This window comes from Manacus candei, unplaced genomic scaffold (assembly GCF_025592945.1).
Source record: "Manacus candei isolate 608988 ecotype Guabito, Panama unplaced genomic scaffold, ASM2559294v1 h1tg000017l, whole genome shotgun sequence".
In the NCBI taxonomy this organism is placed as follows: Eukaryota; Metazoa; Chordata; class Aves; order Passeriformes; family Pipridae; genus Manacus; species Manacus candei.
In genome coordinates, this window is record NW_026138065.1 from 32,705,852 (window position 1) to 32,724,303 (window position 18,452).

At 44.8% G+C, this 18,452-nt stretch overlaps 1 protein-coding gene across 9 annotated transcripts in view; it reads left to right on the forward strand.

Annotated features, from left to right (window-relative positions):
- Window positions 1-17,909, forward strand: part of WDPCP (WD repeat containing planar cell polarity effector) — a 148,244-nt gene extending 130,335 nt beyond the window's left edge. For 2 of the 9 annotated variants that reach the window (XM_051783640.1, XM_051783641.1), the window contains 4 exons: window positions 1,951-2,086; window positions 8,634-8,728; window positions 10,259-10,287; window positions 11,219-16,173. In XM_051783640.1, coding sequence (XP_051639600.1) covers window positions 1,951-2,086; window positions 8,634-8,728; window positions 10,259-10,287; window positions 11,219-11,482 — 524 coding nt within the window. In that variant the 3' untranslated portion in view covers window positions 11,483-16,173. Of the gene's footprint in view, window positions 1-1,950; window positions 2,087-8,633; window positions 8,729-10,258; window positions 10,288-11,218 lie in introns of all 9 variants that reach the window. The other 7 variants (XR_007903967.1, XR_007903968.1, XM_051783645.1 and 4 more) reach the window with 7 other exon arrangements.
- The last annotated feature ends 543 nt before the right edge of the window (window positions 17,910-18,452 follow it).

Sequence of the window (18,452 nt, forward strand, 5' to 3'; positions counted from 1 at the left end):
TTCTAATTTGTTTCTTTTATCAATACACACTCCTCTATCAACATCTCTCAGGGTTTTAAGTTCTGAAATGCCCCCACTCCTTGGAATTAGGTCAGCCTCAGGAGTGATGGCTTACTCGAGGACATCAGAAATTGATGGAAGTTTGTTACTTTAAGGGGGTAAGTTATGTAGGCCTTAGAGGTTACTGAGTAGATGGACAAAGAAAAAGAGAGAGAAAAGAAAAATTAATTCTACCGCTTTGACTCGAACTGTACATCTGAGCTTTGATATTTAGAAAATTAAAAGGTTTAACATTTTGCTCCTTAAAAAACTAAAGCCAGCTGAAGAGGGAAGCTCTTCAGGACCAAAGACTTAGTTCCAGGTGGAAGCAGGGCAGTGAGAACTGTGTTCCCAAGCAGAGGCTGTCAAAGCTTGTCCCACGAGAACTTTTGCCTAAAAGTGGATTTTGCCTAATTTTTTTTCCCTATCAACAGGATTTTTGTTTAAGCCCTTCCCCAGAGTTCTTCATGCACGTCAAAAGCAGTTTCTCCTGAACCTTTTTAAGTTCTGCATATTGTTTCCCTCCTTCTCCTGGCTTCTCACTCCACAAGAAGAGGTCTCCAGAGAAACCTCCTTTACTTGCCCTGTTGTTGAGATTCTTAGACATAAAGCATTGCTTGTACACCTGTTTTCTCCTCTCCTTTTTTTCCTCTCTGGATTTGTTATTCAAGATGGAGGACAAATTGCACCAGTGCCAGTTTAGCACCTTTGTTTATTGTAGCATGGCATGCATGCTTGGAGGTGTGTTGCCCCCAACACAGTTGGCTTTTTCAACTATTCTCCACATTGCTCCATGTGTGGGAAACAGCAGCACAGGCTGTGAGAGTATCAGTTACCTGAGAAAGTCAAACTGGTTGCCACACTTCACCCTCTCTCTCACCACAGATGCTAATGACATTTAGGTATCATAAAGAGTAGAACTAGTCCACAGCAGTCTTACACCATCGGATATTTAGGACTGGGAGATTCAGAAACACTTACAAGTAGATTTGCTCTCCTAAGCCAGTGACTTTTCTGGGTCTGCAGACAAAACGTAGACCAGCAGCATGGCAACACTCACGAGAGTGTTATATTCTTCCCCCTGCCCATGATATTGCCATGGGTATCATGCAGATTAGCTTATAGAGGATCCAAGAAGGCAGAGAACAAGGGGAGAAAAACAGGATTAGAAGAAGGGAAAAATGCAAAAGAGTCTTACGATTTTGAGAAAAATCTTTTAAAGTCTTTATCTGTAACAGGATTTTTTTTTCCTTTATCCAAACTCTGCTAGCCTGCTATTTGATTTATTTATTTATTTGTTTATTTGAGGTCTGGCAGCAAGAATATGCAATTCCTCCTCTATATTATTGAGTGGTTCAGGTATTGTCAAACAATTCCCTTCCCCAAAGGGCTCAGACTGAAACTTTTGAATGGGAGGCCCCTGATTCACCTGCTGGGCTTCACGTCTTCATTGTGAACCAAAATATTTTAAAACAAAGCTGAGGGAAGTCTTTATTTCTGAAGGAAGGAGTTACACATATCCTTCTGGAGGACCAGTCCAGTTGATAAGATTTTGATCCATATGGCAACAAGGAAATACTCATATGCAGCAGCTTTTGGCAGCCAGCTGTACCTTCTGTAGTTGACAATTTAGAGAAAGCATTTCCTCCTTGCTGACTAGAGCCAATACACACTCGTTCCCTGCCTTTCTAAAACTCTTGGATATGTTATTGTTGATGGTAATTAGCTACTCAGCCTCCTTTTCAAGGGGAAAAGTCAAGGGTGAGAGCTGTGTAAGCATATGGTTTTCCATTCAACTTGATCCTTTGCAAGAGAGGACACCCTTGTCCTTATTGACATCTAAGGCAACCAGTTGGCAACTTGGTTGGTACTTTTAACTTGAGTGTGACACTATATCTTGGTTCATCTTAGCAGAACTTCTGGGGCAGTCAGATGAAGAAGACCCATCTTGTGAAGCTTTTGATCAATCTTCAGAGCCGGGAGGAGGGTCCAAGCCACCTGCTCCAGGCCCTGCCACCAGACCACCAGCACAGAGCTGTTCCCACAGGTGAGTGGTGCAGGGAAGGGCACATGGGAAACATTGAAGATATTTCATAAGACCAAGGAAAATCCTGCATTTCCACAACAGAAAATGGAAGGGTGGGGGGTGGGGGAGGGAAACAATTAACTAAAATAGTTTTGAAATGTGTGTTTGATATCCTGAGCTTTCCTGACAAGTGCATTTGTCGTCAACACCGTGACTGTAAATGAAATGAAACATTGAGATAATAAGAAGTAACTTAAGAAAAACCTGGAAGCCTGAAGGATGTGGCATGGACACAAAGAAATCTCCAGAAACACAGACAGCATTTAACACACACTAGCACAACCATTTTCAAATTAAATCATTTGGGCAAATGATTCCTTGTTGAATGTGGAGTGAAGAGAAATACAGCAATGGAAATGCAGCAAATTAACAGTTACAGGTGATAAACAGAACTTTAAAAAATCTGACGTGGTCTTTACAGATTTCTGTAAGCATATCTCTAGCCTGTGACCAAAATCCCTGGGATGATCTTTTGAGAATGCTCTTCTTCTGAAGTTGGATAAAACCTTGAACTTACCTATTACGAGAGAAACAACAGTTCTGATGACTGGGATTTTTTTCCAATGCTTTTGTTGCTAGTGAACCTTACAAGGGATGAGAAATTAGAATGAAATAGCTCTTCTGCGAAGATTCAAAAAGCATTTATTTCTCTTATTTTTCTTCATGCATTCTTGACAGAAAAGAAAAAACAATTATTTTTTTCCCAATGATTATATAGATGTGTACTATATAGACTAATTTTTATTTTCTATGCTACTGTATGTAGGAATGTTTTTAGTAAATCTAGTGTGAGAACAACATTGAACTTCCCCATTGAATTCATCCTAACCATTTGTACATAACTGTGCTGAACACACTTCATGTGGGCAATACACACATTTCATTCTCTTTCTGGAAATCTGTATGTTACCTAGTCTTCTGTCATGAGGAGACACATGGGGAGATTGAGCTTTTTCAATATTAAATGTTATTCCCATTTTACCAACTGCTTACCACTAGTGAAGTATTTATTTTATACATAAGCTACAACTTTTAGGATACAGGACGCTGTCTAAAGCTTTCAGAGCTATCTCATGTATTTGGACATTGAGCCTGCCTTTAAAAATATAGTGCACAATTGTTCCATCTTAACTTTTGGGATGAAGATAGCACCATATTGATATGGGCAAATAATAAAGACAGTCTCCATGATGGAGACTACACTGACTGTGGAGGACTTTCCAAGTGCTCCAATAAAAGGAACTCTTTTAACAGCACACTAAAGCAGAGACTAATCCCAACATGCCTCTGATCCCAAGTTATAAACATGCTATCCTCCCTTCAGCTCACCTTTTCCCTTTCGGAGGTTGCTATGACTCACACGTCTCTGGCAGTCCCACATCTGCCTTTGTCAGGCATCTTGGAGAGAGATTGCAGAGTTCAACTTTACTCCCATTCCTGGGCTCCCTGGTTTGACCACGTTGGCCTGCACCTACCCGGGTGGGTCACCGTAAGTTGCTGAGCCTCATGAGTGGTTCCTGGCAATCGCCGGAGCTGCACAAACTGCTGGGATTTCCCAAGGCTTTTGGTTGCCTCTTGCCAAGTTGGAGAGGATATAGCAGGCTCCCACCATGCTTGTGGATACCTGGTGGTGCAGCTGACCTCCCCTGGGAGAGGCCAGAGTGTTTGGTGGCCGCTTGCAGAGCTGTGGAAGAAAATTTCTCACAGTTCCCCTGGCTGGCCACAGCTGCCTGAAGCCTGCCAACATGAATTTAGGTTTTAAAGGCACTCCCTGTGACAACACCAGCCAGCTGGGAAGGTCATCTGCTGAGGTGACTCCAGCAACTTCTTCCCTGTGCTTAAGAAAAGCCGCAGATGGTTACAAGCACTGTGGCTTGGTTTGCCTCCAGTTTCACAGTTTGTTTTCTTTAATGCATCTGCTGCCAGGTCTGCATCAGACTTCTTCATGTGAAGAAATCTGTATGAAGAAAGGAAGTTTTGAGTGTTAGGAGCCTACGTAAATAGGGCCGTTCTCAGTTCTGCAGTTGTTGCAGTGTTTCATCTCTATGTCCAAGATACTCCAGCATTACTAGAGATTTCCAGTTTTGTAAAGGGCTTCTTCTGAGTAGCAGTGGTTCTCCAAATTCCTGTGAGACATCATAACAGGACTTTGCAGTTGTTCAGCAAGAGTACTCAATCACTGCTCTTTCTTCTCTCAGAGTCTTTTGTTACCTGCCTTGGCTATACATCTTTGTACCACCTAGTCACACCAAACCTGTGGAGTTACTACATTACTGCATTTTTAACGCTGCCACTCCTGTCATACCCAGATACTGTCCCAAATCTGCATTTCACTCAAGTTTCTGGAAGCTCATCTCCAGCACATACTCAGACTTCTTTCTTTCATATCAGCTTTGACAGAAACTTTGTTTTGGGAGAGCTGGGGCATGTCTAATAAGTTACACCTAGGCAGAAGTCCTGGGCAAGGGCCCTGTGAAGACTAGCAGAAGACGTTTATGTTCCACTTGCTTAATAAACCTGGTTATTGATGCCCTTCGGGGGGCCTGACATCTACATATGTGTAACTGGAGCCCAGTTTTCAGGCTACATGATTAAAAAATCACTTCCTTTAACTCTTCACATCATCATCTCCTTGGCCTAACCAGGAAAGCCATAGTCTGGAATAGACACAGGGACAGAAAAGGGACAGAAAAGGCTGGAAACAAAATAATCCTTAATAATCCTTCATAAAACAATCTCAAGGGTTTATTTCTTTGAGAACTTGATTTAACTCCATGGTATTTTATGAAAGTAGCAATACTGTTCCTGCTAGTGGAGAGGTGTAGTCAACTTTTTGAACCATACACACACATACAAAGTTATGAGCAGTAAAGATTCCAGGACAACACTCCAGAGAGCAGCATTTCATTTGCTGTGTGATTTCTTTCACTCTAACATAAACAGGACAGTTAAATACCACCAACAATGCACACTTCAAATAATTTTACAAGACAAAGGTCTTATCTCTGTCTTATATTTGCCATTGGCCATTGCCATTTTCTCCTTCCAAGTGTCAGCTATGCTACAGCCCAGCAGTTCTTGCCCTCCCATTATTCTTGTTATCTATTTATGAAAACATTTTGATCGTCATAACGCTGCAGCAAAAGCCTGCAATTGAGGAAAATATTTTGTATGCTGTTGTTCAGAAGACCAAGGTAGCATGCTGATTCTTTCAGCAGCAAAAAGGAACTGATCCACTGCCCATGGGACAGCTTGTTTCTGGATGAGTCGACTAGTGAGTGCCTGTGACCATGCCAGAGTTTGGCACGTAAGAGTCAGCACAGAGCTATGGCTGCACTCACTTCTTTGCTGTTGGCCTTGGCAGCTGCAGTGTGGATTTCCACCCCAGCAGTGTGTCATTCTGTTACCTTACCATAAGGCATTGTGGGTTTAAATACCTTGCAGTTGTTGGCGGTGTCAGGATGTATGTGAAGATGTGTTGGAAGGTTTTTTAGCTTATTATCCGTCTACCTTGTCCCCATCCCCCAAACCAGAACTATTTTAATTAGGCTATCTATTATTTTAATACAAGTGATTAGGACAGAAGGTAAAAGTGTATATCATCACAACGCTTTTCATCATAAAACTTCCTTGTGGCTTATGTACTAAAAAATATACATATTTCTACTTCTCTATAAGGTTTTTATTTAAGCTCAGAAGCATGTTTGTATATTTTGAATCTGTAACATCACTGATAGAACCTCAGGAAGTGTTAAGAGCATCTTTCATATCTGCATATGTTGGCTATAAAATCACCATGGAGAGAGAGAATTAGAGTTATCCCACAACATCCCCTTTTGTGTGTTCCATAAAAAATGACACTAAATGGATTTCTTACTCTTACTTCAGTGTTTCATGCAATTAAAATAAGCATTCATCACAGTAACGGCATTTCTGTTTGTTCTTCCACCATCAATTATCTTTTTCAAAAGCCCCTTTGACCACGAAGCAAACCTAGTCTTAGAACATCAGGAATGTAGGCTGAGAAATACAGTCTGCCAGGTCCAGGTGTAATCCTACAAGCTGCTCTATCTGCCCTGACAATTTTCAATTCCGTGTCAGAAGTGGGATTCAGCAGCTCAACGGTGCTATTCCTGCCCAGTTGCTGCAGCCTTCCTTCTCATTCCCTGCCACTGCTCAGCCCTGGAGCTTCATGTGCATCGAGAACACAACAGCAGGCAGATATATATGGCTTTGTGTGAAGTTGCATTCTCAGTTTCTACGTCTGTAAAGCTGAGATAATATATTACCAAATTCAAAGGGGCAAATTAATTAGTCAGTGTGCGTACAGCACCTCGAAAGTACAAAATTAACTCTTCTTAGCCCACGAGTGCTCGAGATGCATCGAGGTGTTCTCTAGGGCCTCTTGATTCCAGACAAAGGTCCTCTTTATTAAATTAGATTGCTAATGTATTAACGCATTAGCACACTTGAAGAAAGAAAAGTTTGAAAAAGCAATTTGGCTTCATCACATGAACGGCGTGTATACTTAATGGAAATTTTTCCAGCATTCACAAAACAAAGAAAAATCAATAAAATGTCTGCCAACTGTTCCACTGAAAACATTTTATAATCTATAGCACCGAGAATCCCGAGCCAAGATAAACCAGTGTTGCTGACAGAAAATACTGACAATTATTTTACATTGATTCAACTTGGCCCAGCCCAGACTGACCTTGTTTATTCATCTCAGTCTATTAATTCATATTAACTTGGCATCAAAATGGGACATGTGGCATGTGAGCTGAAGACCCATTTCTCTATCTTAGACTGAGATAAATGTAGTGCATTGAGTACTTCTAGTGCCTTGAGCTCTTAGGTAGATTTATATGCATTAGACAGAACTGGTTAAGTTCCTTTTATCCCCGCTGGGCTTTTCATGTCTGTTGACTGTAAAACTAGAAGCTCAGTAGAGGTAACATCTTCTTCTAAACCTTCGGATATACATGAAATCCTCCCAGTACTGGTCAGTTTTTAAAGACACAGCCAAAGAGGATGGAGGGGTTTAAGCTCTTTTAAAATATAAAAATAGAAGGGTTATGGCAATTTGGCAGGCAAAAAAGCAATTTGTGGGTCTCGGCAGAATCCGAGGCCATGTGTGAGAAAGCTGATCAAGACACTACGGAGGAGATAATGGGGTCAAAGAGCAGAAGAATCCCCCTGCTTTGGCAAGCAGCATAATCTGGTCTCCAATGAAGTTTCTTAGTTTCTTTTACTGAACCAATAAAGCTTAGTGTGATGGGAGAGTTGCATTACTGCAGCTTAAAAATGTCTCGAGAAAGCTGATGAGGAGAGTTGCTTTTAGTTGCTTTACATATGCCCAGCTGCTCTCATAGCTGATGCCCGACTGGTAGTGTGAAGACAGAGGCATGGGGAAAATCTGAGCTTTTCCTTTAATTATTTATGTCCTCATCAGTAATAAAGGGCTTTTTATGCCTGGAATGTGTTATTTGTATTATCAAAGCTGAACCAGATTTCACACTGTGGCAGTTAAGAAATTGGGTGCTGCACAGAAGCATTCACATTTTTATTCTCACACCTACACTGCTGTCATATCTGAAAGTCACCCTTGGGTAAAACACTACTCGAGTCAAACATGACTACATGCACAGAGGAGGAAAAGCCACCCAAATGAGGAGAATCCTCCCAAAGGAGTTCCCAGATGGCCTGGCATTGGATGTTTAGTCTATTTTCTCTATTCAACTCATTCTTGGTGAAGGCAATGCTCCCTTGGACTTCACTGAGCACTTGGCAGTTTGTGTATGGCAGGACAAGCAGCGAGCCAGCAAGCCAAGGTGACACAACATGGCCTCCAAATTTCCAGTTACACTGCATTGGGAATGGATTGCCTTTCCACATGCCTATGTAAGCAGAGATTAATGATGAGTGAAGAAACCAAGACTATCAAAACCAAAAAAAAAAATAAATAAAAATCCATCTGTGTTTTCCATAACACGTAGTTGGTGCTTTTTTCCCTGCTGCTCCTTCACAACTTGGATTTCAGTGGTGGAGTGGTGAGGGGAGAGGGTTTAACTGTAAAAATTGCAGAAAAATCAGTGCTGCCTTTTTGGTCTGACATACTCCCATCCTGGCATTCACCCAACTTCCTCCAGGCTGGGCTGCCAACAGTGCCTGGTGCCTGCTCTGTGCAATGCACATCCCTAGCCCTTCTTGCTTAACAAAACTGTAATTGCTCCAAAAAACACCAGCTTTACACCTCATCTCTGAATGACAGGACAGTGCTGGAGTGACTGCACGGCCAAATGAGTGATCGTAGTGATGCTCAGTCAACAAACCTACTGGCATCTGATAGAAAGGGCTACAGTTTGTAGCCAGGAAATTACACGGGCTGCTGTATACTTGACAAGATAGAAAACAAACAAAACAGCTTTGCTCTGCTATGCAGTATCTCCCCAACTCTGCAGTCATTGCTCCCTCCCCTTCTATCACTTCTGTTTTGTTTTCAAAGACCCACAAGTTGCAGACAGGCAGAGGACACTGAGCCTGGAGCGGGTGGCCACACCACCTCCCTGATCACGAAACCCTTTCCCAGCAGCCAGGAAGGTAAGTGAACAGGTCTCTTTCAAATACGCACAAGGGTATGAAACTAAAAATAATGGTGATTAATATCTTGAAAATTTATTTGGATCTCGGAATAAAAATAAGTCAAGCAGCATTGCAGCATGAGCTTGGTTTGTGTGTTCCTAACAGGCAGAGGCATGAGGACTCAGCTACCGGCTCATGGAAGGTAGAATAAGTTCAACAGATCATATGAATCTCCTTATCTTGCAGCAGTTATTCATGGTTTAACAAAAACAGGCAGGGTTTATTACCTTCAGCCATTGTTGCTCTGTTACTGGGTGTGCAATAGCAGCAGCAGAGCCTCACTGCTTGCATGGCTTGTGAAGCAGCAGCATGCACTGCTCCTGCAGGGCTTCTGGAGTAAGGGAAGGTGGCTGCCTTGCTTCAGCAGCGCCTGGTGTCTCCATCGTAGCAGTGTCAAGGTAGTGCAGCAGTGTAGTAGAGGAGCAGCCCAGCATGAGAAAGTCACTGTTAAAGAGTTGTCCTGTGAAGTCAGCCATGCAGGGATAGGTGAGAGTGTTTGCACAAGGGGTGAGACGAGGACTTTTATCTTCTGCCTTGTCCGGGTGTCCCATCGCTCTGCTGACAGGTGTGTAGGAACAGAGCCAGTGTCCAGGCATGCTGGCAGGGTCAGTCAAGGCGTAACTGCAGTTCCAGAGCCACAACTGAAACAGGTCACTTCAAACGAGCCAGTTATGGGTGCACTTCCACCTTACAGTGAAGCTGAACCAGCAGCTTGCCACCATCAAAATGGGAAGGTCCTGCTGTTCCCTCACCACCTTCTTCCACCCACATCCATGGGAGCTGACAGCATAGTAACCCTACCCAAAAAATTGCTTGTTTTCTTTCCCGTGGCCTTTTGTCCATCCCATGAGCTGAACTGCCTCACATGGGGATTAGAAGACACCACAGACAGCACCAAGCGAAGGGCAGAAGGACATTGCCTGCAGCAGGACTTCTTTTTGATGTTGGCAGCTCTTAATTCGGCTCAAGCTGTAACATGAAGCCTCATCCTCAAGCACCTCCTGCAGCAACCTGGCGGCACACAGACTGAAAATCCCTCCCGAGACAGAAGGCGAGCACTCAGGCAGGCAGGCAGCCCATGCCCCACCACCCCAGAGCTACCCCAGTACAGGCAGACAGGTGTGCTGCAGCCAGGACTGTCCCAGGGTGTGCATCCCAGTCCTGCAACAGCTCTCCACCAAGCTGGGACGATGTGGGATCCCCAGTCCACTGCTTGCCTTGCATCTCCACACTGCCTTATCCACAAAAATCATGGTTGCTTTAACTTGTTGTAGTGTTTGAGGGAATATACGTATCCTACATGTATAGACTAGTATAAGGAATATACTAAATATTTTAATTCATCCATTGAATAACATGATATAAAATAGCTTTGTTTTATTGAAAAAGTGAAAGTTACTTAATATCATACCTTTGTTTGTTTCGGTTTTTCAGTGAGTGAAGTGGAATGTAAATAACACTGTGTTTTCTTGGGGTTTTTTTTTCAAGGAAATATGAGAGCCATTCCTTCGGAGCAGGTGACCCATTTCTGATTTACTTTTTTTATTTCTGCTTGTTATTATTTACTCTATTTTGAAGCTTCCTGAAACTCCCCAAGCCTGTCCCTGCAAGCTGTCTGCCTGCAGGGCTCTCACTCAAATTGGTAGAAATGCTCCTATACTGCTCTGCTAGAGCAGGGCTTCACCTGCTGCTTTGTATTGAGCACAGAGCATAAAAGTCTTGCCCTCCATCCATGTTTGTCTTACATGAAGTAGCCGGTGCTCGTATTGGCACTTTCAAGACCTCAGTAAAGAGGAGTGAAATACTGCCCTATGGTTTCATGATAACTTTGAACTGATTGAACTGCAAGGTGCTGCCAAAAAAGGTGGTCCATCCCTTCCCCCACTGCCAGCCTCCAGTCCTGTTGTCCTCCTCCCTCTCCTGCACTGGCTCACATCCTTGCGGCCTGCAAGAAGCTCGGTGGGGCAGGAGAGAAGGAGACCTCCATGTGGGCAGGGAGACCATACCCTGTTCCCCAGATCCTTCTGTTACAGTTATCTCCTGTGGGAACATTCCCTTCTGGCCTGGTTTGGTATCCCAGGAGGTTGGGTGTTGGTGGGAGTGCATATAGAGCACATATATAGAGAACCTATCTCCAGAGCTGATGAATTGGCAGCACCAACACACTCCTTCAGTTCTACTTTAAGGGAAAAAATAAAATTATGAAATAAAATATAATAAATAATAAAATAAATTTCACGACACCGTGGATGGAGGCACAAGAGTGCTTGTGTTTTAGCTTCCTCCTAGTTATAGTTCTTGTTTAAACTTCTGTTTTTGAGGCCAAAGTGTTCAGTGTTTGGCCTCAGTGCAAACAGATCATTAAAAAAAAAAAAAAAGGAAAGGAAACGCTTCAACCTCCCAGCGGAGCAGGATGGCACTTATTTATTTCTTTCATTACAAAACCAGCCTGTGCCAAGTAAAATTGTGTTCCAAGAGCTGTTCTACCAGTCCTGGAGCACTGAAGAAGAACACACACCGGCCCCACCTCTGCAGCCTCCTGCGGGCCCTTGCACATTTTCACTGGGTGGAGGATGGGGAAAGGCTGGGGACCAGTTGCCAGAGCTCACCACATTGGAGTCACACCAATGGGAAATCCTCATACTCAAAGCATGTCCCTGTTGGCCTTTTGGTGATTTCGGTGGCCTCAGGATACAGAGTACAGTGAAATAAAGCAGCAGTGATGGTCTGGAGGCATTGGTGGGATCCCTGGATTTGCGGCCGGGTTAGCCAGCAGTTAACTGCTCCTTCCCCGAGCTGTGTGGAAGATGCTACTTGATTTCATGTCAGGAGCTGAATTAATAAACTGAGAGGGTAATTTGAAAGCTCTGGACTCTGACAATAAAATCCACGAGCCCAAATGTACAGGCTGTATAACAAGAGTGATACACGGAAGAAAGCTTTGCCATCACATCATTAAGGATTTATCCAAGGGAGTGGTTAAAGCACTCTTTGGTTCCAAAAAGTTACTGCAGTTGAGTGGTCACCAGTACTAAGAGCTGGTGTGGTCAAAGTGTGACCTCTGTGACCCGGGTGGAATTGGCTTGATTTCAGCACACATCGCAGAGCTGCTTGTGCATGGGGAAATGGGGCACTTCCATCTGAGCTTCTCTGGACCAAGGGAAGGCAGCAGCCCTTCACCTGGACACCATCACCAGCCTGCTGCATCAGTACATTGGTGGACAGCCTGTTCCCAGGGTCCCACTTTCACCCTCCTGCTTCCCTGAGCTGGCATCCCCCTGCCACCACTTCCCTCATGTTGCTTCAGAGGGAACTCACACAATACTGGGCTTGGTGCCACCCAAGGGGAGCACACCCAAAACCCGGCCCTTCTTGCACAGGCAACTCTGCAGGAAGATCCCTGCAGCTGCGAGACGGAGGATTTGCTTTGCCCTCCTTTGCCAGTTTGTTGGTGAAAGTCTGGGGCCAGAAGTGACCTATTGCCAGTGCAAATGGCCACAGAGGCCTCAGTGGGGATGTATCTGATACGGGCCCTATCCTTTGTAGGGGCACCATAGCACGTGTCTTCCTTACTCGCTGCTCTCTCAGCTATGAGGAAGCTTCTCCTCCCTGAAACTCTAAAGATCGTGCAACAAACTGTTCCCAGTGACCTGCCAGAGCAGCTGGCTGTCACACAGCCAAGCAGTGCTCAAGCTGTTGAACAAGATTTGTTTCTGGAGGAAAGCATTAGCCCTACAGCATGAGAGAAGTGGCTCAGAGGCAAGACCCTGTTGCCACGGGGGCCACCCGTGTCCCTCCAGCAGTGCCGGTGGCTTTGCACGAGCACAGGTGACATGTGTCCTGCCTGCAGCCCCTGGGTGTGAGGGTGATGATGGGTGAGGGCTGCTGTGGTGGTCTCAGATCACAGGTAGGATGAATGCAAACCACCTTTGCCACGCTGGTTTGGGACCGGCACCGGCCAGAGGATCCCAGCACTGAGGACGAAAGTGGGGTCAGCATAGGTAGATGCCAGAGGAGTGAGGATAAGCTGCAGCTTTTCTTGCCCTGAGCATGGCTTGCTTGGGTATGGCTCCTCAGGGCTTGAAGCAAATGAGAAGTGTGCATCTCATCCACAATATTTGGAGTGCTCAGGATTTGTTCAGCCCTGTCTTCCAGGAAAGGCTGGAGATGAGATTAGGGTAGCCTGGAGGACCATCCTGCTCGAGACCCAGCCTAGTCTTGCTGCTCTGAGCAGGCTGAAAACAAAGGCCCCTCCTCATCTGTGTTATTCTGGGATTTGATCATCTTGAGCAAGCTGTGTAGGCTAGTTCAAAGAGTCTCCATTTAGCAGCACCTAGACTTACGTAAGCAAAACCAAGGCTCCAAACACCCTAGTCTTGGTAAAAACACCTGCCTTGGTAAAAACAAGACCCTTTGGAAAACATTTATCTCAACTACTCTCTTGTTTCTGGACCAGAGACTGATCTTATATATGGTAATTTAAGATGCTGAAGTCAATGGTGCCTTATGACTACCAAATGGTTGTTTTAATATGTTACCACTCAGATGAATATCTGTCAGCCAGAATGGTTTTATGTGATGCTATTCGAGGGAAACAAGGCATTTCCAGTGAAAAGTAGTACCTATGGGTCCTAGCATCAGGCATGTCCTTCCACACCGTCGTTCCCGCAGCCTGGAATCGGGCAATCTTCATCTGAAAAGAACAGGTGTTTAAAATAATTCCCCGTGGCTCCTTCATTTATTCCTCTCTTTCCCACTCTTGTCCTTTCCCACTTTCATCGTGCCCTTGCGAATAATCCCCGGGAGGAAAAGCGTAGCCTCCTGGGAGCCATTTCCCACTACAGAAGAGTAAAAGGATCCTCCATTCTGCCTCAGACCTGTGGAGACAGAGCAAACCACAGCCTCCATCCTGCTATCCCTGCAGGTCTGAGATGACTTAGTGGCTTTTCAATTACAGGGTGTGCCTTCCCCTACCACTCCTCCCTTCGCCTGCCGGAGCGGGACCACATCATTACCATGCAAAGCCCCGCGATCTGAACTCTCCAGGGCACGAGTAGATGCTCTCCTGTCAGGATATTCATGTTTTCCTTCTCTAGATGACTAGCGGCTCATCACCATAGGGAGCAGCACAGCAGTGCTGGCTTCCCCTGCTCCTGGACACCCATCTTCCTGCACTATGAAAATCAACTCTCACCAAATTATTACGGTGTCTTTTATTGCCGGGGTGCTGCATCAGAAGAGATGCAGATATCAGAAGAGGCTTCCAGTCATTACTACTCTTCAGCCTTTGATTAACATTAAATACCTCTACAAGCTTGATGCCACATCACGGACTTCCCACACGACACCGTCAAGTCTTCTTTCGTGTGACCAGAGAGGTTTGCAAATAGGATTTTTTTGAAAAGTGCTTTTTTTAAAAACCAAGTAGGTAGGTCTGCAGAGCTGAGTTCTTGTTCAATTCTCCCCAGACAGGCACAAATCACAAACCCCAGGTCAATTATCTGAGAGCCTGATGCACTCAGGACCCTGAGCCTTGAACTGCAGTGGCCTACCCAAACAGCCTTGAACTCTATATGATCAAACATGATGTGGGGTTTTTTCCTAGCCCAGATTCACCTTCCCACCTATTCTCTTGGTGCCCAATGCAACCACCAGCAGAAACCTCTCTGCATCAGGCCCTGACACAGCTCTAGGGGCAAAATAGCCACCCCTTCCTCACATTCAATCACTGATGTTCCTCAGGGCTTTACTGAATAAAAAGAAAAAAAATAAATCATGGTTTTTTTGAAGCCTCCAACATGTGTCGTTCAGAGAGCAAGGAGAGCCCACAGAAAGCTTGAAGCCACCCAAAACCCAAGGCACATAGACACAACCCCAGGACTGGGGGGAGGAAGACAGCTACCAAGTAAGGCACCTCACAACCTCCTTGAAGAGAGCTAAGAAGTCTCAGTGGTGAAGCAGTGCTTCAAGTTTCCACACTGGAATAACCTGGTGGGGTCTGGGATGCAAGCACTGATTCGGATGAGACACTGGGGACACTTTCTTGTCGTCTTCAAATTACCTCTGAGAATTAACAAGGGGTCGTATTGTTCCCGGGCCACGTCTCACCATCTCCCTGCAAGGGAAGAGCCAAGCAATGGGCTGGAGTGCTTCATACAGTGCTTATTTGGAGCCATTGCACTTTTACTGCTCCCTCCATGCTGAGGTAGGGAGGTTGTACCAGGGAATGCTGTTTTGGAGGGAGATCTCTATCTCTGTGGTGAAATGCACATGCCATGAGATGGAGCTGCTGCTCTGGTAAAGGTTCCTTATGAAGCTTCAAGAGTTAAGTGATTTTTTTTTTTTTTCATCTTTCCTGGAGTCAAGGAGCCAGGGAATCACTCACATGAGTCCTGTCTGCCCTCACCTGTGCAGCCTGACACAGCCCTGAAAGCCACCTCCTGGGGCCAAGCCCACCCACTCTTCCCACGCCAGCTGGTGCGTTTTGCCCTCCGAGACAGGACAAACACACGTTTCCCTTTGTTTCCAGCTCCACACCTAGTTTTCTTCTTTGCATCATGAAGGGCTGGCTACTCATCTGTAATTCAAAAGAAAGCAATGACTCACTAGACTACATCGCTTTCCAAGGCAAAGTATTTCATGCATTTCGCAGGCACGCTAGCCTGTGTTATGAAATAACCTCTATTTGTGGCACACGTTCTCCCCATCGTCGTGTCCTTTGCAAAACCAGAGGGCTGGAGTTTCCACCCCGAGTGCAGGATAGGGCTTTGTGCTTAAATCACGTATTTGCATTGTATGCGGAATGCAAAATGCCATCCCCACATAACTTGGGAAACCTGGCTGGCTACCCACTGGCATTGGCCCAGCCTTGTGCTGTTTGCAATATATTTTAATTAAAAGGTAACAAAAATCTAAAGTTTCACTTTCACCAATAAGCTTCCAGGCGCCAGGTAAGGGGTCTCAAAGGCAGGTGGAGCCTCAGCTCCCAGCCTCTCACGTCCCAGGAGACACTGTCAGCAGTCGCTGGAGCTGCAGTGCCTGTTTTTTCCAGGAACAGCAGGGGTGGGGGGTTGTGAAGGTAGGCTTAAAAAAATGTGAGAGGTGTCTTACCTTGAACCACAAGGCAAGCTCCACCGCTTAGGGCTGCATCCTTTATTCCCAGGCTAAAATGGGACCGTGTCTGCAATTGTCTCATCTCCCTGGATTGGGATGGTATTTCCAATACCTGTGTTTCTGTCCCTCATTGCCTGTCCCTGCAGCCTGCCTGATCCTTCCTGTATTTCCCCCACAGGCGACCAGAGACAGCGGGTCTCTCCAAATTGTGCACTTTGGTCTGGTGTGATTGAGCTCCCACAGCAAAGAAGAGGTGGTGAAGTTCACGGGAAGTCCTTCAGCAAACTTCCAGCCAGCCCTGGATCTGACCAGTAGCAGATGACAAGACAACAGGCTTAGAAAATATCCTGCCCTTAGACTTCCAAATTATTTCTAAGTTCACATGAACGTGTCCATGCACAAAGTGCCTTTATGTGTGCTTGTGGAGGGCAACTTGGTGACGTTTTCATCATGTCATTTAAAGACATCAAAAAAGGGAGTAATTGCTGATACCCATTTACTGTACAAACTCAATGTTGAAAAATTTTTGGGGGCCTTTCTTGGATGAATCCATAAGCTTTTCAGGAGGAAGTCTGTAATTCTCTATGCATTATATGTTTTTACAATCTTCACTTGGAAGCAGATTTGAATTTCCACTTAAGGCTCTGAAAACCGTCCTATTGAGATACCAGCAGATAAGATCTTCACTCAGGATACCTCTGTGAAAGAGCAGCCTTTCACAGTTGGCAGCATTTTTCAAAGAATGCTCTCCATTTTCATATCTAGATATATCATCTTAGTTGAATAACCATTATTTTGCCTTGAAAAAAAGATGCGGAGCCTCTTAAACATCATTCCATTGGAGTCCAGATTTTAATCTGCCTCCTCTAACCACAAAGAAAAAATGCACTGAGAAGGTAACGTAACCTGTTCCAGCCCTCTATTTTTTCCTGGCAGTGAAGAGAGGGACGAGCATCATCACGGGTCTGTCTTCCCACCGTTTGATCAAGCGCAGAGTATACGGACACAGATTTTTTGTGCTCAGCCATAGGCACGTGTGGGTTAAGACTGAGCTTTTTGGGGAGCATTGGGTGGCTGCAACCTAGAGCCAGTGAGCTTCTTCAGATTGGTTTTATATGGTGAGCAAGTCTGTATGATGGAACTGAAAATAAAAGCAAAATGTGAAAAAAATAAAGAAATCCACAAGCCATTAGAAGTATTTTATTAACCAAAAGTCTGTATTCACCCAAATAAAATACTTGGGCTTGCTGTCACCAGCCATTTCCCCCCATGGGTCAAAATTCTGCTGCCTGATGGGTGATTTTGGTTGCACCATTTTAGCACTTCATCCCAGTCAGCACCTTTCCATGAGTGCATTCAAAGGATTCAAAGACATTTTGGTTTGTGGTTTGAAGGGAGCAAAGGGGTTGCAATCCATGGGATTCTGTACACCTAACAGGGAAAAATAAACAAGGAGAGCTTTGAAACAGAGCAGGCTGCTGCATCACCTCCCCACACAGAGCCATAATGGCAATGGCCATTGTAAAAGAAGATGTCTTTAATGTCCCATAAATTTAATTTCTGAAGGACACACAGCACAGCGACGGACCACGATGACGGAGGGCTTGTTCTGCGTAAGAGGCTACGACACACTGCCTTGCCATACAGCTATTTTGCTGAATTGCAGCCATATTTCTGTCAGTACAAGTGATGGTCTATATGAGGGATTAATCTGACACCAGACAGTGATTCTTAATCCTTCAGTATATCATAATCTATTTACTTTGCATGCTAAGAGGATTTCAGCTTAAAAATATAGAGGAAGTGATACTAGAAATGTACATAAGGTCCAGAATGCTGTTTCCTAAAATTGCAGTTTTTCATTTAAAAAAAAGAAATCCTCTCATGGCTTTCTTGGAAAAGTCCTGTATGTCCTGGAAAAAAAAGAAGTGATGAATAGGGATTTAACTGGAAATAGGTGTATGTTTTCATTTCAGCTTCAGCCCTGTGACCATTTTCACCCTCCTCCTTCCCCACAGTATTCTGTGCTCCACTGTACGACACGAAAGAAGAGCTCTCCAGTACAGCAGCTTCCTCAGCTGGGAGGTATATCTGCAGACCTTTTTTGACTAAATCAAAACAGGTTTGGAACCAGCATGGGATTTTATGTGCATTAGTTGCTACTCAAAGTGCATGAATTAGCAGCAACTGGCTAACACAGAGGTCAGCACAGGGAAAACCACAAACGGATGGTTCCTTATTCAGATGTAGTCACCTGTTTTCTCTGTGCCCTGCCAGAAGGGCTGTCTACAAAATAGCTGCAGTAAGTCATGTTAGTGGGTACGACTTCTGAAACTTGCCACACAATTTATAGATATAATTTTTTAATAGTTTAATTCTTGCTCAGCCATAACAATTTGCGTTCCCAAAGCACATCCTGCACAATAAAGAGGAGTTGGTCACCCCAGCCAGAAGCAACCCTGGCCAGCCTCTGCCCACCTCTGCACAGCCTGGTACCGCTAAGGGTGTTCACACCATCACCTGTCACAGCTCCCTGCCACACGTGGGGGGTTTAACAGCAAAGCTTCCC